Source organism: Anomalospiza imberbis, chromosome Z (genome assembly GCF_031753505.1).
Source record: "Anomalospiza imberbis isolate Cuckoo-Finch-1a 21T00152 chromosome Z, ASM3175350v1, whole genome shotgun sequence".
Taxonomy (NCBI): domain Eukaryota; kingdom Metazoa; phylum Chordata; class Aves; order Passeriformes; family Viduidae; genus Anomalospiza; species Anomalospiza imberbis.
Window position 1 is genome coordinate 72,826,012 of NC_089721.1, and position 24,616 is coordinate 72,850,627.

A 24,616-nucleotide genomic window follows, 5' to 3' on the forward strand; every position below is an offset into this window, starting at 1 on the left:
TCCCTGCTCCATCTCCTGCCTCATCCCCTGCCTCATCCCCGGCTCCATCTCCTGCCTCATCCCTGGCTCCATCCCTGCCTCATCCCCGGCTCCATCTCCTGCCTCATCCCCGGCTCCATCCCCTGCCTCATCCCCGGCTCCATCTCCTGCCTCATCCCCTGCCTCATCTCCGGCTCCATCCCTGCCTCATCCCCGGCTTCATCCCTGCCCCATCCCTGCTCCTTTCTTGCCCCACCCCTGGCTCCATCCCCGCTCCATCCCCACTCCTTCCCTGCTCCATCCCCACTCCATCACCTGCCCCATTCCCGCTCCATCACCTGCCCCATTCCTGCTTCATCCCTGCCCCATCCCAGCTTTTTCCTTGCTCCATCCCTGCTCCTTCCTTGGCCCATGCCAGTTCCATCCCTGTCCTAGCCCCGCTCCAGCCCCACTAACGCCACCCAGATACCTCCTGAAGCAATGATCACTCGGTCTGGGGAAATTGTGCCCGGGTGAGAGCTGTTTGCTAAGGGGGAAAAAGGAACAGCGTCAGAGGGGCTCTGAAGTTGTCAGCATTCAGGAGCACACATCTTCACGGGATATGATTCCGTGCAGGTGCTTTTATTGCAGAGCTCTGGGAATCGGGGGTGCAGACCCAAATCTGACTCCCACGTGGCTCTGGAGCTGAACGTATTTTATAGTCTATCTTTATGTAACTTACATATTAATTATCAAACTTACATTGTTCTATTGTATACATTCACTTTATTCAAGCATTAATTTATCGTGATCTCTCTCAAGCCCCTGACCACAGTTTCCCATGATTATTCTTACGATTAAACAGTAATTATATTTAACTACCAAACAATCATCACATCTAACAATTCCATCATTTATCACATACTGGTCACACAGGTGCAGCTCTAGCAAGCACAAGGCCTATACTTTCCCAGGGCCTACCAAGCCTAACTTTCCTTCTAACTCCCCAAATCCCCATGATTTTAAAATCCTTTTACTATCAAAGTCACACTGAGGTTCACTTCTCATCTGTACTTAAGCCTAGCCTTAAAGGGAGGTGAGGGGGATGTTTACAAGCAGCTCTGGAATTTCTCCTTCTGTTCACAGAAAGAACTGCATGTATTCTGAAGTCTTATAATATCTTATGTCATCTACATATTATAAAGATGAGATAGGTATATGTATGTTAAATACCTTAGCTGATAATATGACTTATCTTAACTGATAATATGACTTAACTGATGTGAAAGCAAGATACTACAAGCTTTGGAGCCAAATGTTTGGAAGCAGTTTCCTTTCTTCAACACTAATGCACTGCATTCCAGCTTTCTGGATCAATTCTTTCAGCACTTTGAATTCTAAAATTACTGAGCAGTTTGGGTTGGAAGGGATCCTAAAATTCACCCAGTGCCACAGGCAGGGACACCTCCCACTGTGCCAGGCTGCTCCCAGCCCCAGTGTCCAGCCTGGCCTCGGGCACTGCCAGGGATCCAGGGGCAGCCCCAGCTGCTCTGGGCACCCTGTGCCAGGGCCTGCCCACCCTGCCAGGGAACAATTCCTGATTGCCAGTGTCCCATCCAGCCCTGCCCTGCAGCAGTAGGAAGCTCTAGGCCAGGCCCCAGCTGTGAAATGCACACAGAATTCCAGTGTCTGTGCTTCAGATCCAGACACCAAAGCCCCCACACATCACTGTGACTACAGGGCGTTGGGCCAAGGTCATCCTCAAGAGATCTGTGGGTCAGACACATTGGTACGCCTAAGAATCATGGATCCATAGAATGGTTTGGGCTGGAAGGGACCTTGGAGATCATCTAGTTCCAAAACCCTTAAATATCAGGCAGGACACAGCCGTACACGACCCTGCAGGCATCAGACACCCAGTCCTGTCCTGCTACCTGCTGATGGCACCACCAGTGAGGCTTCAATTTGCTGATTAGGAGCTCCTGCCTGTGGCATTCCAGACATTAGAGACTGATTGGGGCTTTAGCATTGTAATCATTAAAAAGGATTTGCCATCTTAATTCATTTCTCCTTCTGGGATGCAGAGGGTATCTGCTCATCTGAGAAATCCCCCAGCAGCTTGTCCTCTGTTGAGCAGCTTCTATCCAATTTAAGGAAGAGTAAAGATGCTTATGTGAGAATCCCAGATTGAAAAATGAGATGAGGGAATGTAGGATTAAGCAGAAACCACTTGAAGATAACCCCTAAATTTTCTGAGAAGCATCAGCAATGCATGATGCTAAAGTTAGAGCAATTACACCACAAGAGACACACGGCTCAGTTAAAAAATTTAAGCAGCCCAGGGAAGGAACAGAAGTGTCACACACTTTTCCAAACACACAATTAGTGAGGTCACTAATGTCCCTGTCAGATGCCTTGACACTCCTGGCTCCTAAATAAATGGAGGGAGAGGCATAGAGGGGCTTTCTGTTGGTGCCTTGAGATTTGATCCACGTGCATCCATTTCCCAAGCATTCCTCATCCCCTTAGGAGTAAAAGCTAAGAAATAAAAACTCTGAAATACAAACCAGTAGGGGCCAAAGTAAGAAAAAATTGTGTCCTTTGAGTGCAGAGAAAGTAGCATAAACAATACATGGCAGCCCACAGGTAAAGTCAGCACAGGCTGAACCCCAGATGATGCTTTGTGACAACTGAATGCCCCCTTAGCTGCATTTCCACCCCCTATGTTTCCATTTATCAGTTTATATCTGCTTTCTTGGACCACCATTTCACCTCAGAAAAAATATTGCAAATTTGCTCGGAAAAAAATGGGGTGGGGGGGGGTTGCAGACAACCCACAAAACACCAAACTGACAGCATAGGTTAAGCCAAAATAAATCAGTGAAAATATCCTGACTCTCTCGCTGCATATTAATGCTAGGGGTACTGATAGTAAATCATTAATCAGCAATCAACTGAAATATTGGTGAAGCAAAGAGCAAGAGTAAAAGCCTTTCCTCGCCCCTTGACTCTTGCTGATAGTAATAACAAATCAACATTTCTTAAAAATGCTGCTTTTTTATGAGGTTCAAGCATAAACGAATACACTCGGTACCTGAAAAGAAATCAGATCCACATTCTGGTGAAGAATGATGACAAAATCAGCATCTCTGAGTTGCTGGGGTCTGTAAGAAATTCTGAATAGAGCTTTGCATGCAGCAGTCCTGACAAGGACATCGTTAGGGGAGCTCCTGTGATTCCTTTTTTGAATTGCTGTTGCAATTTTGTCTGGTTTATGTTGAAATCAACCAGAAGAAGCTTCATCCTTGAACTTTTGGTGGCCACAAATGAACCACCTGTTGGGCAAAGTCAGTAGGAAGTCAGCAGAATCCCAGAATCCCAGCACCACTGAGGCTGGAAAATCCCTCCCAGCCCATGGAGCCCCAGCTGTGCCCCATCCTCACCTTGTCCCCAGCCCAGAGCTCTGAGTGCCACCTCCAGGAATTCCCGAGACACCTCCAGGGATGGGCACTCCAGCCCTCCCTGGGCAGTTCCAGGCCTGAGCTCTTTTCCATGGAGAAATTCCTGCTGCTGCCCACCCTGAGCCTGCCCTGGCCCAGCCTGAGGCCGTTCCCTCTTGTCCTGTTGTTTGCAGCCTGCAAGATGGGCTATGCTAGGCTGAAAAGTGTCCAGTATTCCAAGCAAGCTGCTGTTTATCATCTTTGCCCCCCTCTTTGGAGATGAGGTGTTGGTTGTGGTTACTCCTGATGAAGAACTCCTCCTCTGGTGCCTGCACACCTCTCACTCATTAGCTTTAATATTAACTTTACTCTTATTTGTTGCCTCAAATCAGACGTGTTTTTAACTATTACTTATTTCAGCTATTAAACTGTTCTTACCTGAACCCATTTTTGGTACAATTCCCTTCCAGGCGAGGGAGAGGAATGAGGGGAAGGCTGTGTGGTGTTTAGCTGCAATCTGGTGACCAGACAAGGTGCCACTTGTCTTTTCCCCACCTCCTACCCAGGCAGCCCAGACATTCCCACCCCCAGGAAGGAGGCACTGCAGCTCTTATTGTACTCTAAACAAAGCTTTTTTTGTTTGTTTGTTTGTTTGTTTGTTTTTTAATCTGCCTCGCAGGAAAGGTAATTGTATTCAGTTCAAGCCAGTGCAAAGGCTCACAGTCCTGTCAGGGCTGTGAAGCAGTCAGGGAGTGACAGGTCAGACGTGGCACCCTGGCCACCCCCAGTGTGTCACCGCTGTCCCGCCAGCCCCTGTCACACAGAGTGACCAGACGGACACTCGTGGAGACCCTGGGATGAGAGCTGTGCTGCAGGAATTGTGCACAGGCTGGGTTTGCATGGCACGAAGAGGGATAATTTATCCCTGTGGCTGCGTCTCCTCAGGCACACAGAGCACAAATCATTTCCAGCTGTTTGCAGTTACCTCCCAATGCCATCTCAGGTCACCACGAGGCTTCCTAAATTAACCAAAGCATGAGGTGTCAGCCACTTCACAGGTATCAGCACTGAACACATCACCTTTTAAATCTAATATATCGTTGCTGCTCTGATTCACAGTGCACTGACAATGCTACAGAAGCATGGGCAGAAAACTGGCCTCAAAATGCACAAAAATCTTGTCTCAGTTCCAACACCATCCTCCCTCTGGGAAACTAACCAGGCCAAAAAGCATCCTTCTGGGATAGGATGCAAAAATTAATCCTTCTACAGCTCGTTTCTGCTTCCCTGTGAGGGTGGGCAGGCCCTGGCACAGGGTGCCCAGAGCAGCTGGGGCTGCTCCTGGATCCCGGGCCGTGCCCAAGGCCAGGTTGGACACTGGGGCTGGAGCAGCCTGGCACAGCGGGAGGTGTCCCTGCCATGGCAGGATGGGATTTAGGGTTCCATCCAACCCAAAATAGTCTGGGATTCCAGGATCACCTTTTTGGGTCCCACATCCCCAAAGGATCCCATCCCTGAGAAATCCCCATGCAGACTCCAGACCTTCTTGCACCTTCAGGGAAGGGTTGGTGGGGGGAAAACCACCCCAAAAACCCCCCACAAAAATCCCAGTGTGTCACAACCCAGCTGTCCCTGGCTGTGCAGCACCACGGGATGCCTGGCATCAGAGGTCAGATTAGACAGGGAGTTTCAGGATAAGTGGTGGGATTTTGGGTGGATTTGTCTGCTTGGCCAACCGAGACATTTAATTTTAGAAGCGCTTATCTGGCAGCCCTCTCCAAAGCTGCCCACAGTGCCCTGAGGGCCGTGCCCAGGAGGGGAGTTCTGCAGAGAGGAAGGAGTCTCAGGCTCTCTGTGGGTCCCAGAACCACAGATTGGTTTGGGTTGGACACTAATGGTCATCTTCTTTCAACCCCCTGTCCCTACAGGGACACACCTTGAGGCCACCTGTGTCTGCACACATCTCACTCATTAGCCTCAATATTAACTTTATTCTTATTTGTTGTCTCAAATCAGACGTGTGTTTTTAACTGTTATTTATTTCAGCTATTAAACTGTCCTTTATCTGAACCCATTTTTGGTACAATTCCCTTCCAGGAGAGGGAGAGGAATGAGGGAGAGGCTGTGTGGTCTTTAGCTGCAATCTGGGGTTAAAACATGACATTTTGGATTAAAAAAAATAAAACCAATAAAAACGAGCAGTAATTTTAAAGAATGTGGTGAAACAAATAAAATCTGTCTCAACAGAAGTGTCCCAAAATCCTGGTGTAGTTTAAAAAGGAAGAGCAAACCCCACAGTAGCTCCATGGCAAACCATCTCTTTCCCAGATCTTGACCTTTTAATGAATATTTGTCCAATAAATACCATTTTGTCGTGGTATATTTATGTTACATTCACCAATTGCCTCCCTATTCTCCCTAGCTGACTAGCTCCCTAGTCAGCTTTTAAGTACTCCTAGTATTCCTAACTTTGTAAAGCAAAGCTGCAGCATTTCCACAAAGACAAAATGGTTTTGAAGTTACCAAACAACTACTGCATTCCAACACTGGAACTGCATCTTCAGGAGCTGACTTTTATAACAGCAATGTTTTCTCCTCAAAGTGTTGATGGGGTTTATGGTTTTGTTTGGGATTGCTTGGGGTTTCTTTTGCAGGGGGAAGTTGGATTTTTTAAATATTCAGAAATTTTTTATTAGTTATTATATAAAAACTGAATGTAAAACCAGCCCTATGTAAACACACAAAATACGTATTTTTCCACTTAAGCCATGAGCACAGGCTGTGTTAAAAATGATGTGTTTATATTTAATTACTGCCTCTTCAGAGTCATTCCCAAAAGGGAAGGGAGCGTTCATGATTTGGATGGATGCAGTCTGGCAGCATGGACGGAAGCAGCTTTCAGAAATGAGAAATACAAGCTTGTTTCTGTTACAGGACTTCGCTCTGTGCAGATCTGCTCAGGGGCAGGGCAGAAATTAAAGTCACAATGCCCCTGGATCCCTGGCAGTGCCCAAGGCCAGGTTGGACACTGGGTCTGGGAGCAGCCTGGCACAGTGGGAGGTGTCCCTGCCTTGGCAGGGGTGGCACTGAGGGGGATTTAGGGTCCCTCCCAACCCAAACCACTCCGTCATTCCATGAAAAGCTGCAAGTAAGAATCACAGAGCCACTGAGGTTGGAAAAGACCCATAAAACCAGTCAATCCAACCATCTCCCATCACAGCCAAGACCACACCACCCATGTCCCCAACACAGCTTTTGAATCCCCCCAGGGATGGGGACCTACCCCTGTCCTGGCTGGACAGCCCTTTTCAGGAAGGAATTCTCCCAATATCCAACCTGAACCCTTCCTGCTGCAGCTTTATGCCATTTTCTCTCATGCTGTTGCTTCGTCCCTGAGAGAAGAGACGAATCCCAGCTCGGTACAGGCTCACTCCAGGCAGAAATCCTGGTTCAGGCCCCACCAGTCCCTGGGCACATTCCTTGCCCATTACAGACCCTCTGCAGGACTCCATCCCTCCATTCCAGGGGTGCCAAAAGGCCTCTGCGGAAACAAGAGCAAAAAAAAAAACCCAAAACCTGCATTTTTACCTGTCAGTAATCACAATCAGGTGATGTTTTATTGGCAGTGCCATGAATGGGGTCCCATACTGTTGCATCCCAGGTTTGGGTTCACATTATGGGTTTTTTCTTTGTTAGCTTTCCAGTTCTCTGTACCCTCGTGCATCCCCCGAGTTTTTCCCTACTCCTGTGGTTTCCGTGCCCGTCTCCCCGTTCTCGCGGTCCCAATCACCCCAAAGCCCTGTGTCCGTCCCTGCCGTGTTCCCATTGGTCGCTGTAGTACACATCATCATCGCGATGTCTGTATCCATTGGGCGGGAGGGCTCCCCATCCGCCCTGTCCCTCCCCTATTTGATCCCACTCCTCGGCATGCCTGAGGCCATTTGCGTCCATGCGAAGCTGGGATCGGCTGCAGCCTTTCCATCGCAGCTCTCGCAGCCAATAAAGCATCCAGCCGCCACGCGGACGGATTTGGACGAATTCCCTGCCTCTTTGTTTCTTCCCTCGCGCCGACGGCGAAGCGCAGCCAACAGCCCACCCCGGAGCGCGGCAGCAAAAGCGCCCGGAGACTGCGGCGAGCCCCGGCCCCGACGAAAAGCTGGGACGCCCAAGCCGGGCGTTCGAGAGCTGACCGGGGCTGAGAAAAGTAACGAGCAGCCGTGCCATACACCCAATTTCATAAACCACAAGATTGAAATTTAGCAGCAATTTTTAACTGGGGTATAAAATAATAATAATAATTTAAAAAATCAAATATAATGAAGTAGTTACAAACAGAAATTTGGCAGTGGTTCAGATAAAGCATAAGCAAAACCAACCACGGGGTGCAGGGTACGGGGAGGGCTTCTCGCCCCGCCTCACGTGCAAAAAACAAAGGATCCAAGCACAACTTTTATACTGTGTGCCAATACATATTCATCAGTAGTTCCTGTAAATCTCCTCCCATTTTCAATTCTTGAAATCCACGCCACTCTACTGCACAGCTCCCATGTCATGGTCCTGTGAAAAATGAGTATTTTATGACTGGCTCTTTGCAAATATTAAATTGAATGCTGTATGTGTTATGGAGGGTTATTTTGTAATACTGTATTGATCCTTTTTAAGTAGGGTGTTAAATATAGTTTTAGGTTACAACATAATGATAAAATAGAAACTCTGCGATGTAAGATATTTTTAACTAGCTCAAGAAAAGGGATAATCAAGAAACTCTTTGCACAGAGGTAACAGCGACACGAAACCTGAAGAGTTACAGCCTCCTTATCAGAAAAGAAAAACATCCACCTCCTCTCCTCTTTATGGAACCACCAGGATTAAGGGGAAGAAGTTGACAAAAACCAGAAAAGTTCGTAATTTGCAAGGAATTCATGCATCATGTGTGAGATCTATGAATATGCACCAGGCTGTTGCTTTTAAGGGCTGTTCCTTTGTTCACCAGGCGTGTTTTTGGCAGCTCAGTGCCCAAAAGCACCCGGACCTCCGAAATTCTTTGCTTTTTATTGTCTCCTAGTGTCCTAATCCTCACTGTCCAAATTTTTATTACTCTAATTTCATTACTATCTTTTATAACTATTTTATTACTAATAAACTTTTAAGATTTTAAAAAACGAGTGACTGGTGTTTTTCACAAGTTGATGCCAGTTTTGGTTTGTGCGAAAAATGCCAATCACTCTGTCGTGGTTTGACATGGAAGTGATTTTTTCAGGAAGTTGGGTCAAACCAATCAGTGGTCAGGTTTGGATATTGGCACCTGGAGTGACCACTGAAGGTATGGACATGCCCCTGAGAGCACAGGGAGTTAAAAGCAAGAACTGCCAGGGGAGATTTCTCTTTGGTTCTGGTCAGGGTGCAGTGCAGATCTCCCCTGCCCAGCCATGGGGCTGGGTGGGGAGGGGAAGCCATGCGGCCTGGTCGAGGTGAGCTGAGAGGTAGAAGGACTGGAACCGAGCCAGCTCCTGTGGACGGAAGGGTGGAGAGAAGTGGAGATACCTTTGTTGTCCCCCCCTCAGAGGGAAGAGACAGAGAGTCCAGACGGCACCTGTAACTTTGCCTTGGCCTTGGAAATCGGCTGCTGGGCAGAGATTTCAGCCATCCGCGGAGTCTGAACTTTTAACCCTTTCCTGGGAAATGAAAGCTTTGTAAAATATTACTCCTCCTCGATTTGAAGTACAAGAGAGACAGTCTGGGATCCGAGATGATGGAAGAAGAAATTATCAAGTTGGAAGGAGATGATGGAGTGGCTTGTGGCTGGACTTTTCTTGTTAGCCATAGACTGAACCAAATTCTCCTAACAGAAGCTGCACTTAGGGGGGTGCGTTGGTGTGCCAGGAGACCTGTTTCAGTGATTACCAGCAGAGGAGTGGAGAGAACAGAGGAGAGTTGGAGAAGGTGTGGAGAAGCCCTCTATCTTCAAGGAAGAAGAAGAGGAGAAGAAGACCTCTGTTCTTGGACCCTCAGCCCCAGGGGAAAATGGGGGGGACTGTAGTCCCGCAATGAGAAACTGAACTGTTGTCTCTTTTGGTCCACGGCAAAGCATCCTTAAAGGAGCCCTGTGAGCAGTCTGTCCATGCACGGTGGTGAGAGCACTGTGACATGGAAAGGAGAGTGTCACCATGGCAGATTTTCTCCGGGCGGTTGCCATGTGTGACATGGAAACACAAGGGTGGCAATTGTGTTTCCTGGGGGGTCTGTGGCACAGGAGAGACTCCTGTCTCCCTTGAAAGATTGAGTATTTGAATATCTGAAGGGTAGCAACTTGATCAGGATCCTGGGTGGTGTCTCACTGTTGGGTTTGTTTGGAAATTAGGTGGGAGGAGGAGGGGTGTTTTGGAAGGTCTTCATCCAGGATTTAGTGTTTGTAGTTTTATAGTAGTAGTAGTTTAATAAAGTTCTTTCCTTTGTTACTAAGATGGGCCTGCTCTGCTCTGTTCCTGATCACATCTCACAGCAATTATTTGGAAAAGTACATTTTCATGGGGGCGCTGGCATCGCGCCAGTGTCAAACCGTGACACACTTGGTTTTTAAAATTTTAAAAGTTTAACAATAATAAAATAGTTATAAAAACAGTAATACAGTTAGAGTAGTAAAAATTTGGAGTTAGGACAATTACAAGACAATAAAAAGCAAAGAATTACGGACGTCCGGATGCTCTCGGGCACTTAAGCCCCGACAAGCACATTTTGTAAACAAAGGAATCACCCTTGAAAACCATACACTGTTGCATATTCATACATACTGCATGTTTATGCATAAATTCTATTTAAAATAAGAAACTCTGTCTGGAATATGTCAACTCCTTCTCCTAATCCCCACGGCGTCTTCAGGTCTGAGCAAGGCCTGAGGAAATTAGCTTCTTCTGATAAGAGAACCACGAATTCCTCTCCTCTGGAAGATTTAGGTGTTCTGAGAGTGTTCTCTCAAAGCGAGTGTCTCATTCCTTTAAAAAAAACCCCACATACGGAGTTTCTATTTCAACCACTAAAGCTTCATTTTAACTACAAAACCACATTTACCATACTATTAAAATGTTGATACAGCACTTCAAATCGATATAGCACAATACATGCAGTATTCAATTTAGTATTTGCGAAAAGCCAATCACAGAATGCGCATTTTTCACACAAAATATGCCTTTTTCACAGTTCGGCGGTCAGTTCCCGACTCCCTCCATTCCCAAGGCCGAATCCAGCTCCTGCATCCTGCGTCCCACGTAAGAAACCCACCTGCCTCCTAACAGTAATCACATGCACTTTTCCAATTGCTTCCCCAAATTATTGACGTAAGTACAGCTTTCTCAGCGCGAATCACATCCTTGTCACGGAGGCTTTTTGGAAATGGCTTTTGACGCGAAAGAAACACGCTGGGCATAACAAACCGTACACGACCCACAAAAGCGAGCGCCTCGGTGCGGGTGGCAGGAGGAGACGCGGTGCGGTAATAAATCAACGCCGGATTCCTGCGCCCAGCTCTGGTTCCACGGTTTTATTTCCCAATTTTCCGCGGGGCCAGGAGGAACGCGCGGCAGCGGGGCTCGAACCCGCGGCGCCTCTGCTCGCCGGGCCGCCCCTCGCGGTGCCGGTGGGTGTTTGGGTCAGGCGCGGCGCGGGCAGCCCGCGCGGGTCCTGGCGGGCGCGGCTATAGGCGGCGGGCGCGGAGCCTCCTCCCTCTTTTCTCGCTCGGCAGCCGCGCGGAGAAGATGGGTGAGCGCCGCTCCGCGCCGGGAACGGGGCCGGGCGTGGGGCCGCGCCCGCGGCATCCCCGGCGGTGCCCGCGGCATCCCCGGCGGTGCCCGCGGCGCTCCGCAGGCGCTGCCCGCCCTCCCGCAGCCGGCTGGGCGCGGCGCGGGCAGCGCTGCGGGCCGTGAGGCCGCGTCCGCCATTACCCGCAGCGTGGCCCTCACGCCGCCTTCCCCTCGCGGCTCCTTCCCCTCCTCACGCCGCCTTCCCCTCCTCACGCCGCCTTCCCCTCCTCACGCCGCCTTCCCCTCCTCACGCCGCCTTCCCCTCCTCACGCCGCCTTCCCCTCCTCGCGGCTCCTTCCCCTCCTCACGCCGCCTTCCCCTCCTCACGCCGCCTTCCCCTCGCGGCTCCTTCCCCTCCTCACGCCGCCTTCCCCTCCTCACGCCGCCTTCCCCTCCTCACGCCGCCTTCCCCTCCTCACGCCGCCTTCCCCTCCTCACGGCTCCTTCCCCTCCTCACGCCGCCTTCCCCTCCTCACGGCTCCTTCCCCTCCTCACGCCGCCTTCCCCTCCTCACGCCGCCTCCTCCTCGCGGCTCCTTCCCCTCCTCACGCCGGCCCCGTCTCGCCTTGCAGGGAAGTGCCGAGGCCTCCGCACCGCTCGGAAGCTGCGCAGCCACCGCCGGGACCAGAAGTGGCACGACAAGCAGTACAAGAAGGCGCACCTGGGCACGGCGCTGAAGGCCAATCCCTTCGGGGGCGCTTCCCACGCCAAGGGCATCGTCCTGGAGAAAGTGTGGGTGCTCCTCCCGGCTGGAGTGGGCGTCCCAGAGCGCCTGGGAGGCAGCTCCCGCCGAGGATGGGAAAGAACGGGGATTCGGGGTGGTGTTTTTTCCGAAAATGGTTGGCGGGGGAACAAAAATAATGATCATGGGGAAAGAATCAGTTTAAAAAGATGGGAGGGGTTGGCAGAACTTGCAGCAAAATTAGAAATGTGTGGGTTTTTTTTCAAAAGCTAGGGGAAAGCAGGATTTGTGGCAGGAATTGGAGAAAATGAATTTATTTTAAAAATAAGGAAAAAAAGAGAATTTTAGTTAAATATCAAGGGAAAGCCAAGATTTTTTTTTTTTTGTATAGGTGATAATCTGGATTTTTTTTTTGGCGGAAATGGAAAGGAAATAGTGTTTGTGTGTCATAGATCCTACCTCCTTCTTCCTTTTTTTCCTCCTCTTCGAAAATTTATTAGTTTCTTTGGGATGCTGCCACAGCTGTGGTTTTGGGGCAGTGTCTGTGATTTCCGTTATTTTAGGGTGGTTTTTTTTTTAATTACTCTGGAGATGATCTGAGTTTCTCTTTGGCTTAGGAAGTGGTATTTTATGGATTCAAGCATAAATCTAGATTAATATATATTAATTATTGATCCAGTACTTCTAAACACCTGACAGGTGTTGAGATACCGAGTACAAGGTGAAAAGGTTAATTTTGTGTTAATTAATGCCCCTCCTGGTCCTGGCCACGCTGATTTCTTTGCTGGTTGTTCTCCTTTGCAGGGGGGTAGAGGCCAAGCAGCCCAACTCGGCCATCAGGAAATGTGTCAGGGTCCAGCTCATTAAGAACGGCAAAAAAATCACAGCTTTTGTCCCCAACGATGGCTGCCTGAACTTCATCGAGGTAATTACCTAAAACGTGCTGGGGCGGGGTGGGGAAGGTGCAGAAAGCAGATTTCCTGGGTTATGGATGAAACCTGCGGAGGGCTCAGGCTTTGCTCAGCACCCCGTGCGTGCCCAGGCTGCGCTGGGCCAGGTGCAGCTGCCGCGGGAGGTGTTGGGGGCTGGCTCTGGTGCTCACACCCTGTCCCTGTCCTGTCCCAGGAGAACGACGAGGTGCTGGTGGCCGGGTTTGGGCGCAAGGGCCACGCCGTGGGGGACATCCCGGGCGTGCGCTTCAAGGTGGTCAAGGTGGCCAATGTGTCCCTGCTGGCCCTCTACAAGGGCAAGAAGGAGAGACCCAGGTCGTAAATCCTCACCGCTCTGACAGGAACACCAATAAAATCTTCGGTTTAAAGGAGTGCTCTGCTTCTTACTCAGGGGTTGCTGCAGGAGACGGCGCGGTCACAGAAGCCTTCCCGTTAAAACGTTGGATTTCTCCCTAGATCTGGCCTAAGAAGAAGCCCAGATTTATTCAGGCGTTCTTATTTAGGGGTTGCTGCAGGAGATGGGGTGGTGACAGCAATCTTCCCATTAAAACATTACATTTTTCCCTAGATCTGGCCTAAGAAAAAGCCCAAACCCTAATGTTCCTTTAGGACTGCTAATCAGGAATCAGAGTATCCCCTCGGGGCGTGGCGAACTGCATGAAGTTTTAAGCACTATTGTGAAAAAGAGCTTCCCTCACAAGGAAAATGGGTCTCTGGGAATGGTGTTTGTGGCAGCACTTCTGGTCTCAGGTGTGAGCATAGGCACAGAACTCGCCAGGTTTGGGCCCTGAAGGGGTGATTGAGCCGTCTGCCCAACCCAGAGTGTTTCACCTTTTTGAGTATAAATCAGCTGCTCGTTTTGGGCAAGTCTGCCCAGTTTGAAGACACCTGTTGTAGTACAGTAGTGCTGTGCACTGACTTGGGTGTCACTAAATTTTCACCTGCTTAGCCAGATAAAAAATGCATACTTCAGTGGTTTCTTAAAGCAGTAAAACCTCAAAACATCTATTTGGCTGAAGTCAGACTGAACACAACTGCAGTTGGTCTGCATGGTGAGGGAAAGGCTCTGATAAAAATAATACACTTATTGTGTAGGAATTCATGCGAGAATTCAGTCATTTATATGAAAATGGAAAAAAAAATCGAAGAATCCGGGCAGAATCTCTCCCGAGGTTTGTGCAGTCCAGCTCCTGGGGGAGGCAGGGGGGAAGGGACTGTCCCCACTCCAAGTTCAGAATCTCCAAATTCCAGAGGAGGAGCATTCTGCGGGTGCTGTCGTGAGGCCGCGTCGCCACCAGATGTCGCGACAGGAGCAGGGAGGAGGACAGCTGAAATGGAAATGCTCGAGCCGAGAACCTGCGTGGGTTGTGACCAAGGAAATGGGGAAATTCGGGCAAACTGGGGCTCCAGAGAGGCACGAGAGCAGCCCCGGGCTGGGCTGACCACGGGGAGCAGCCCTGGGGGTGCTCTGGGGCAGGGCTGGGACCCCAAACCCCGCGCTGGGCTCAGCCCGGAGCCCAAAGCCCCGCGCTGGGCCGAGCCCGGAGCCCAAAGCCCCGCGCTGGGCCGAGCCCGGAGCCCAAAGCCCCGCGCTGGACTCAGCCCAGAGCCCAAAGCCCCGCGCCGGGCCGAGCCCGGAGCCCAAAGCCCCGCGCCGGGCCGAGCCCGGAGCCCAAAGCCCCGCGCCGGGCCGAGCCCGGAGCCCAAAGCCCCGCGCCGGGCCGAGCCCGGAGCCCAAAGCCCCGCGCCGGGCCGAGCCCGGAGCCCAAAGCCCCGCGCTGGGCTCAGCCCGGAGCCCAAAGCCCCACGCCGGGCCGAGCCCGGAGCCCAAAGCCCCGCGCCGGGCCGAGCCCGGAGCCCAAAGCCCCGCGCTGGGCCGAGCCCAGCGTGGGCAGCAGGGCAGGGGGGATTCTGCCCCTCTGCCCCTCAGCTCAGAGCCCACCTGCAGAGCTGCCCCAGCCCTGGGCCAGCACAGGGAGCAGCTGGAGCTGCTGGAGCCAGGCCAGAGGAGGCTCCAGGATGAGCAGAGGGACGCAGCAGCTCTGCCGGCAGGAAAGGCTGGCACAGCTGCCATTGCTCACCTGGGCAGGAGAAGCTTTGGGCTGAGCTCAGGGTGGCCTTGCAGGGCCTGGAGGGGCTGCAGGAAAGATGGAGAGAGACAATTGCCGAGGGCTGGAGGGACGGGACACAGGGAACGGCTCCCAGGGCCACAGGGCAGGGCTGGATGGGACACTGGCAATCAGGAATTGTTCCCTGGCAGGGTGGGCAGGCCCTGGCACAGGGTGCCCAGAGCAGCTGTGGCTGCCCCTGGATCCCTGGCAGTGCCCGAGGCCAGGCTGGACACTGGGGCTGGGAGCAGCCTGGCGCAGTGGAAGGTGTCCCTGCCGTGGCTGGGGTGGCACTGGATGGGCTCTAAGTCCCTTCCGACCCAAACCATTCCAGGATTCAGTAATAATTTACATGCAGAAATGAAAGCAGTGTGAAGTTCTCTCATGCTTTCTTGGGCATAATTCAGGACAGACTTTCAAGTCCCAATACTCTTGTTACTGGATGGGCTTTTAAGTCCTTTCCTACTCCAGCCGAACTGTGATTCTGTGGTTGTGCCAGTGCCCAGGAATAGCTTGGACACTATAATATATATAGCTCCTGGACACTGCAGGAATAACTCGGATTAAAATGAGCTGAGCAACGCATCACCAAATAATTACTAGAGAGTGTTACAGCCTAAAAAATATGTATTACATAACCCAACATCCTCCAAAACAGAGGAGAATCCACAGCTGCCCCTGTTTTCCACCTCATCACCAAAAGTAATTAATATTTTCACTTATTAAAGCAGCTGGCCAACTGACACCAGCTACACCTGACTGAACAACAGTGCTGCTACAGGAGATGTTTTGTAACACACTTGAGGAAGGTCTTAAGAGGGTGCTCCATAAATCCATTCTCTGTTCAAACACAGCAGTGAAATCCCCTCTGCCTTTAAGGTGAATTTGTCTTCAGGAGGTGACAGCTACAACAAGCTCTCAAGTGGGGAACTGAAAGCTTCTTCCTGGCGCAGGGTTTTTTAAGATTTTCATGAAATCCAAGAGATAACAACCCATGTGACACCTTCCTAATCCTGAGCACTCAATACAGGGTTACTTTTGCAGCTCTCAGCTTCAGGCTTTTTTTTTTTTTTTTTTTTTTTTTTTTTTTTTTTTTTTTTTATTCTAGGTGGTAAGAATTTATTGCTAAAAAAATGCAGTAAAATTCCTTGAAACATTTTTAAAAGCCTACATGTTGTTAAAGATAGGTATAAATACCCATACACACACTGTTCTCTAGAAGAGAGTATTTTTGAGGAAATAATTGTAATTTCAACATTCAGAGGAAAGAGCAGTCATCCTTCCTTTGTGCTGGAACTGAATTTATACGTGTGCAATATAAATACAGATGTCCAAACAGACTCATGAAACCATCATCACAGAAAGAAGGAGGGGGAAAAAAAGTTACTGAGAAAGTTTCGCTGAAATTCATGGAGTTGCAGCAAGAATTGATACCTGATTACTTGACTGTATTTAGCTGTAATTAAGTAGCTCCACATTTCCTGCATGGTAAGGAATGCTCCTGTTAGTAAGCAAAGCCAGGCAAACTCAAATCTCCTGGCAGGGGGTTAAATGCTTACCTGGTCATGCTGACACAAATGAGGGATTATGTATGTGGCTACCAACTGCACTCCCCAGAAAAACATATTTCTTTGGCTTAGATGAACACATAAAATTAATTCCTCTTGATGATTCTGGCAACCCAGGGCAGGTATGAGACTGTTCCCTGTTACAAGAGCTCCCCAGAGGTAAAGAACCTCCCTTGATGTGTCTTCCCAGATTAGCAAAGATGAACAACTGAGCAAATTTACAAATCTAAACCGGAAATTTTCTCCTTGGTGGGAGGCAAGAGGTTCAGACAATGCATGCAGACAACACCCAAGCTCAGGTCTAAGGATCTTCAATAGTTTCACTAAATAATGAATCACAACATAAAATGTAATCACAAAACAGTGCCACGATTCACTTGATTTTTTTAAAAATTATATATTTTTTTTCATGCATAAAAATTCAGTCAACTTATCCTAAGTCATCCAGGCATAAATGTAAACAGGAAATTGGTTGCCTACCTCCCACCCCAGCCATTAAAAAGAAGATATCCAAACAAGCTTTTTTATCTCCCAAATATTTATGTTAGCCTGTATTTGTTTCTCTATCTAACCTCCATGTATTTCTATTAAGCGAGCTGAATTTTGGTTTTCCAGGCAAATTTCAGGGACACATTGATACTGATGAGACACTGCAACTGCACTGTCACCTCACTGTTTGAGCCCAGTGTAATGCCCTGGCCAAATAATCCTCCTCTTTCTTTGCAAATGGTGAATTAAGGTAGAAAGCAATGGGTGTTGAGACTTGTTCCATGTAAAATACAAATATTTATTTTCCTTTACATATAAATTCCACATTTTGAAGGTTGAGTGCTTCTACTGTTCCAGGGTATCACAAGTGAAGATGACAGAGCAAGGGTGAACATTTAACAGCTCTTAAACCTGCTGTTATCTCTATTTGTTGGTTCTTCCTCCTGTCTAAGTCTCACTTAAATTTAAAAATGAGCTGTGGATGCAATTATCAAGCATGTGTTACCAAAAGTGTTAAAAAAACCAATGTAGCTGCGAGCCATGTTTTGTAAATCTTACATGGGAAAGATGGCTTTCCAGGTTGATATGACACAGAACAAAATAAACAATGTGCTTTAATTATTAATTCCAAATGTCTGGCAAACAAATTCCACACCCGTGGAATTCAAAGGACTGCACTCTGTATTCCATATCCACCAATGGTAAGTAGTGGAAGTTAAAAACATAATCTGAAAAAAAAACAGAATCTGGGATGCATTTCACACTCCCAGCTCTGACGTGGCACACCCTAGACTCTGCGAGCAAGTGACAATTGCTGCATGTACAGAGTAAAATCTGTGTTCCAGTGTCAGCTGCTCAGACTGTTTTACACTGCAAATAAAATGGGACTGGGAGAGAAGCCAGGATGGGTGGTAGGGAAGCTCCTCGTAATCTGGTTCTCAGTGGCAGCACCACCAGGCAATTCCCCAAAAACCAACAGCTGTCAGGGGAGGCGGCAGAAGCAGTGCAGGGTAGGGAGCAACCCTGTGAACAACCACAGCTACAAGAAGAAACACTAATTGGGAACAGCAGCAGCTCCCGGGGGCACGAAGAGCTTCCCTGGCAGGCAGTGGAGCACGGCAGAACCAGATGTTCCCACACGGCTGCTCCAGGCACCTGAGCTCCAGAGCTGGACCTGCTCACTCAGCGCAGGCTCCAAGGGCTCTGCTTGTGACAGCCCCGACCCCGTTTGCTCCCTGAGGTAGGATGTGCGGGGGATATTCCCGGGATGAGGATGTGCTGTGTGCTGGGCAACACGGGCTGGTCCCTCACCAGGCTCTGCTGGAGAAGGTGGCTCCCAGGTGAAGCAGTCTCAGCCCATACCCTGGCTGCCACAAGCTCACACCACGTCCCACGAGCAATCCTCTGTGTTTATATTGCATTTTCTGCCCCACAGATGGTGCAGATTTTCTAGAGGTAAGTTCAGTAGATCCAGCAACTCTGGCTCTGGCTTGTGCATCTGTGTGCAGCCTCAGCAAGGGCAGAGGCACAGGAGGCAGGAGGTGAGTGACTTCAGGGGAGGCCAGGCCTGCGTGCGGCTGGGGAGGTGCTCCCACAGCTGTGCCAATTCCCACCATCATCAGTGGCGAGTTCTGGCCAGGGAAAGAGCCATGAGCAACCATTTCCACTCTGGCACGGCTGACCAGCCAGGAAGGATCCTTCAACTTCATCCTCGGGGAAGTCTGCAGCAGCTTAATCACACCTAACCACTCCCAGTCCTTCAGCTCAGGGCTCTGGAGAGGCAACAGCAAACGCACAAAAAAAAAAGAAGTTAAATTAAAATCCTTGCAGCAGCTATGCCAGACCCCCAGCCCTGTGCTGGGGGAACCAATATAAAACATTTCTCCACACCTGAGAGAGACCCCAGGAGCTCAGGGGCCCTCTGGACTCATGAAGGCTGTCAGCAATGGGCTGAGCACCTCTCCCTCTGCACAAATTTTCATTGCAAAGCAAGTGAGGCAACAAGGCAGGCAGGTGGGCAAAACCCTGAAAGGTAAGTCCTAAATTAACTGAACCAAGAGCTTCAAAGGAGGAGGTAATGGTTCTGCCATTCATCCATCTGATCTTTGGAGCAGGAGGATGGGAGAGGAAAGGATGATTTCCTTTTCTCTTACCTGTCAGCCACAGCAGCATCTGTGCTCTGCTCAGGTGCCAGTTTTGCATAACTCAAAGGCAGATTCAGGCCCACAACTGGGCCTACAGTACTGAGCCACAGTGTGATGTAGTTTGTGTTTCTAGGGGGAAAATAAAAACACCATCAATATATTATCCCAGCTTTTTCTGAATTGCAGACAGACTCAACAGTCACAAAACAACTCCAGATGTGGCTGTTCCTTCATTTTTCCTATCACAAATGTATTTTAAATTTCAGGCCTGAGGTGACAATACAGAAATCTTATTCTGCTGGCACTAAGGAAGTGGCTTTGGCCATTTCCACCCTGCACCCTGACTGACTTCACCTGCATTGCAGAAAGCCTTGCAAGGCCCAGCAGTGCCCCTCACCTGTGGTGCTCCTGTGAGCCTCTCAGCACAGCAGAGATGAATTCATTGGTTCGACAGGGGTGCAGGACAAAGAAAGGCTGCCCGAGGATGGGGTGCTCCTGAGAGGGAACAGAATTTGCTTTGTCATGGAAGGGAAAAGCAGAAAACTCACCATGTGCATGTCTGAAAAAGACAAGGCAGGGTGCAATCAGCCCCTGATGCAACTCTTCTCGCTTGAGAATCTCAGCTCACACTGCTCTTCCTATCACAGTCATGACAAATTAATATATATTGAATACATTACACATCAACAACATACATTCTCCTCTTTTGAAAGGGAAGAAAGATCAGCAACCAGGCAACGCCACTATTTCAGTTAAAATGTAATGGTTTGCAAAAGTAACTCAAGTTACTGTATCAGCATGTACAGAGGCAATGCTTCTGTGTAAACCACAAATGTAACACAAAAAACCCATTCCCCTCTGGAAAAAAAGGTCTTCAGCCACCCTGAGCCCTGGTGTCTTCTCAGGCTGGTGCTGGGCTCCACACATGGCTCTGTCTGGAGAGGCAGCAAGAAGGGAGAAGGAAGTGCTCCCAAGGTGGCTTCAACTTCCACTTGGTTCTGATGCTGGAAATGTTCTCATGAGGATCAATCCTTTTATGTCTAAGAGAACTTTAGAGAACTCCCAGAAGCTTCAGAATATAGAAAAAAAGGGTGTTCAGAAAGCTTTGCTTCACACTGCAAACAGATAACTTGCATAAGAATGCTACCATCTGCTGTTGTCAAAAGTGAATTCATGCAGTTTTTCTTTGACAAAGACTAGTATTTTGAACTAAAACCCCCTTTTCATTATCTGCCCAAATTAACTTAGGCCTCAAAATAATTCCAGAAAATACATGGATTGTGCCAATGGTATACCTTAAGGACAGCAAAAAAAGTATATAGCTAATAACAGTTACAAAATTATTACACAAAGTAAAAGAAAAAAAAAAAAAGGAAATTGTGCAGAAAATTTCAGAAAGCTTCACAAACTCCCAGAAAGAAGAGAGAAGTAACCCAGGTTTAAGTGACTCAACTCTCTTAACAAGGCATGAAGACAATTCCCAGAGCTGAATATTCAGCCTGAAGTTATTCCCAACCATCTTGACCCCCCAGTATTTGATTTTGCGCTGCACTCCTTGCTTCAGCAAACTACCAGTGAGTGACACATGGAGACCAGACTTGATTTTTTGAAACAGTTTATTACCTTTACCTTCCACATCATTCTTTAGTCCTTCCTCTTCTTACATGACAACAGAGTGACACTGAAAACATTCCCAAACGCAGGAATTCCACGCTACGCAAAAGACAGGAATGTGTCACACACTCCCAGGAAAACCACAGAAGCACAAGAAACCAAAAGAAATCCTGAGCCAAGAGCCATTAAGGAGCAGCCTTTAAAAAGGAAAAAGGCTGAGGTGGGGATGAGAAGCTCGCGGAGCATCAGGGAAAACACTCTGAGAGCATCAGCTCTGATTCAGTCAAAAGCCACCTTCCAAATCCTGTACACAATGGCATCCTGTGAGGCTCTGATGTGCACTCAAGGTTAAACCACTGACACAGCAGCTCTGAGGAGGAAGCATGGGGATGCTGCCAATAAAAATGCAGGAATTATCAAAGCCCTGGATGATTTCAGAATTGGCAGTGGGCTACAGAGGCTCTCACTGCCAGGCCCCCAGCCTGCTCTGAGAGAGGGTGAGGTGTCTGTGGTGGGATGAACCCCAAGACCTTCTCAAACGCTGTCAGAAGGGTGAAAATGAATGAAAGTTTGTGCTGCATCAGCTTCATTAGCATTAGCTCACTGCCTGCTGCACTTACCTGGCAGAAGGATGACACTCCACATGCACTGAAATGTATCCTGAGCAAAACATTAGGGCAGCAATTCTACCCTTCATCTAGGCTGGTCCAGTGCCAGCCTGTAAGTGTATTTTGGTTACAACAAAAATATAAAGTCCTACTGGGACTTCATGAAGAAAAAAAACCCAAAACAGTACAAACACTATGTAAGAATCATCCAACTTCTTGTTTACAATTAATCTTTTTCCAGCCAGTCATGCACCAGGGCAGTGTGAGAGTTTCAAGTCAATTCCCACAAGCACTCGCTGGTGTTGTACTGCAGGAACCCATCTGCAGGTTGCCCACAACTCTTCTGGGCAGTAATACCCTGACACACAGTTTATTTGAAATCAACAGCATTATTTTCTTGGATCTGTCTGTGATTTTGGGTCTATACAGCTATGAGGCTGATTTACAGCAGTGCCTGTTCAGCACCACACGCTGGAATCCATCACACATCTGCATATCCCTCCTGACCCTGCTGGGATGGGGAAGGAATACTTTAACAGGCAGGCACCAGCTCTGCTGAATTTGGAAGCTCAAAATGCTGCTTCATTTATTTTCTGTAGAAAGACCTCTCTATTAGGTGACACAGAAAAGATGTGTGAGGATGTTCTGTGCCTGCTGCTGTAGCTGCTGCCTCAACTCCTCCCATTAAAAAAAACTGGGAGAGAGAGATGAATGCAAGACACAAAATGTTCCATGGGGTAGACTGAAAACAAATCACACAGTCCTGGAATGGTATGGGTTGGGAAGGGCCTTAAAGCTCATCTTGTTCCACGTCAGGGACACCTCCCACTGCCCCAGGCTGCTCCCAGCCCCAGTGTCCAGCCTGGCCTCGGGCACTGCCAGGGATCCAGGGGCAGCCCCAAGCTGCTCTGGGCACCCTGTGCCAGGGCCTGCCCACCCTGCCAGGGAACAATTCCTGATTGCCAGTGTCCCATCCAGCCCTGCCCTGTGGCACTGGGAGCCGTTCCCTGTGTCCTCAACCTGGTTTGCTCAGGAATGCCAGCCCAGGCTGGGACTGAGCGAGCTCTGGCAGCTCAGCTCTGTTTCTTGTCTGTGCAGGTACAGCCCTCCACGCACAGGGGCGGAGCAGGGAAATGTCACAGCACTGATCTGAGCAGTGGCAAAGACTGGGCAGCTCCCAAGCACAAGTATAATTAAGACTAAACTTCCGTCAGAATGGATTAAGTCATTCTATCAAGCAGTCTCCATGTCGGGTTTAAACCAAAAATAAACATTATTTCAGATAAGGGGTAATTGTCTGTAGGTTTCTGCACCGTGCTCGGCTGCTCTCCACCCCAGCCAGCAGGAATTTTGTTGTCAGTACATCTCTTGTAACAGCACCATTTATTTTCTCTGTCATAACTGGAGCTCTTCCAGGGGTAATGGCTTCTATTTTCTCCAGTGCTACATTAAACTGCCTTCAAGCATCCATCACAACATTTATGGTCTCTCCACTGATGATAGTGCAGGGGATTTGTGCCTGAAACTGCCTCTTTCCCAGCCTGTTTTGCATGATGTTGCTTTGCAAAAATAAATTCACACAGGGGTGTCAAAAAGTTCATGCAGGATCCTACCAGCAAACACCACAGCCACTGCCAATTGATTCCAGACATTTTCCCAGCAGTTACCAGGTCAGGAAAACAGGCAGAATTAATAAAACATGCCCCCATAATCTCTTCCGTTTAGGAAAAGGAAACAGTGTTGCAATTAATAAAGAGGATGTAAGTTTTTCCCTTCCTTCCAATTTCTGACCACATTTACTGAAATGTAATGCAGAAACTTTTAAGTAAAAATTCTTCACTCAAGATCATACAAGTAATCTATGTTCTTGAATTCATGGTCTATCTTCTTTTTTATTCCTCATTTTCAAACACATCCATAATAACTTACTTGTTAATATAATCCAACTCAACACATTCAGAAAGAAGGCAGGAAGATTTCTCTCTTCAGACTGACCAAGTCCTACAGCCAGAACAGCAACTGCACACATGGAACTTCAAACGTGTGCAACTTGAGGTCAAAGGGATTTTCCTCTAATAATGGAATTACTACAATGGAAAATCTATTACTACGGAATCACCACGTTGCAAGCGCAACGTTAAGGATCTGTAATGACACAGGGAACTTTTATAACCCTGACAGAAGGTGTAAATCACAGTAATAAAGCTGTTGGTAGCACAGTAATTGCACAGGGCTTCTCCTTCCTACTCACTTGGGGTTATGCTGGATTTTGGCAATCAGGAATTGTTCCCTGGCAGGGTGGGCAGGCCCTGCCACAGCTGGGGCTGCCCCTGGATCCCTGGCAGTGCCCGAGGCCAGGCTGGACACTGGGGCTGGGAGCAGCCTGGCACAGTGGGAGGTGTCCCTGACGTGGCAGGGGGTGGAATGGGTTGGACTTTCAGGTCCCTCCCAGCCCTAACCAGTCTGGGATTCTGTGACCTGGGATAGATCAGTTGTATTTCTGGTCACTGACTTCAATTCACAGCCAGAAGCCAACTCATCCTGCTGGCATAACTGAGGCAAGTTTCCCCAGCTTTCAACAGAACGCAGAAACCCTCCCAAATCCAGGAGCTGAGGGTGGAACAACCTGCCCTGCCTGTGACAGTGCTGAAGAATGACCTGGCAAGTACCACTGGCACTGCTCTTCTGCTTTTCTCAGACAATCAAAGCAGATCGAGCAGGGGAGAGCCTGAAGGGAGCCTGATGAGACAAACAAGTGCAAACTAGCCCCAGAAAGCAGATTTCTGTGGTTACTGAGCCTGCCTTGGTGGAGGAGTCTGCAGAGTGGTTTGATTTACACCCCAGCTCTTTGCAGGCAGCAGTTGCAGTTGTCCCCATGATTTAATGTCCCTGTTCAGAGTGCTCCCTAAGACCCACAACCAACCTCAGTGATGTTTTTTTATTAACACCTTCACTACTTCCAACACCACACGGCCAGTTCAGCTGGATCCTGTCCTTCTTGCATCAAACACCAAGTCCAAGCTGAAAAAGCAGTTAAATGGCTACTTATTCCTGAGGAAAGCAGAGATGCTTTGGCAGATCCTACAACACAGAAACACAAGGGCACTTAACACAGCCAGAATTTCTCTGAGATGAACCACGCCCACCACTTTGCATCTGCTCCTTCAAATCCATCATGGATCCCAACAAAGGTGCCTTCCAAACCAAACCATTCTGTGACTCTGTAAAATTCATATTTCATGCCCCAATTCTGCCTGAT

At 48.8% G+C, this 24,616-nt stretch overlaps 2 protein-coding genes across 2 annotated transcripts in view; one reads left to right on the top strand and one right to left on the bottom strand.

Moving 5' to 3' along the window:
* The first annotated feature begins 11,015 nt into the window (after window positions 1-11,015).
* Window positions 11,016-13,156, top strand: RPS23 (ribosomal protein S23). The gene is made up of 4 exons (XM_068177350.1): window positions 11,016-11,153; window positions 11,767-11,926; window positions 12,681-12,801; window positions 13,002-13,156. Exons 1-4 carry the CDS (start codon window positions 11,150-11,152, stop codon window positions 13,146-13,148), a joined length of 432 nt encoding a protein of 143 aa, XP_068033451.1. The 5' UTR covers window positions 11,016-11,149; the 3' UTR covers window positions 13,149-13,156.
* A 4,109-nt stretch (window positions 13,157-17,265) lies between these two features.
* Window positions 17,266-24,616, bottom strand: part of ATG10 (autophagy related 10) — a 60,186-nt gene continuing 52,835 nt past the window's right edge. The window contains exons 6-8 of the mRNA XM_068177476.1: window positions 19,533-19,630; window positions 18,215-19,264; window positions 17,266-18,183 (exon numbers count right to left, since the gene is read on the bottom strand). Coding sequence (XP_068033577.1) covers window positions 19,141-19,264; window positions 19,533-19,630 — 222 coding nt within the window. The 3' untranslated portion in view covers window positions 17,266-18,183; window positions 18,215-19,140. The remainder of the gene's footprint in view (window positions 18,184-18,214; window positions 19,265-19,532; window positions 19,631-24,616) is intronic.

What these genes read in the sequence shown, in the direction of transcription:
- RPS23 (XM_068177350.1), top strand. An exon ending in GGCATCGTCCTGGAGAAAGT is followed by an intron (nt 11,927 to 12,680) that starts GTGGGTGCTCCT and finishes TCTCCTTTGCAG; the next exon opens with GGGGGTAGAGGCCAAGCAGC. An exon ending in GCTGCCTGAACTTCATCGAG is followed by an intron (nt 12,802 to 13,001) that starts GTAATTACCTAA and finishes GTCCTGTCCCAG; the next exon opens with GAGAACGACGAGGTGCTGGT.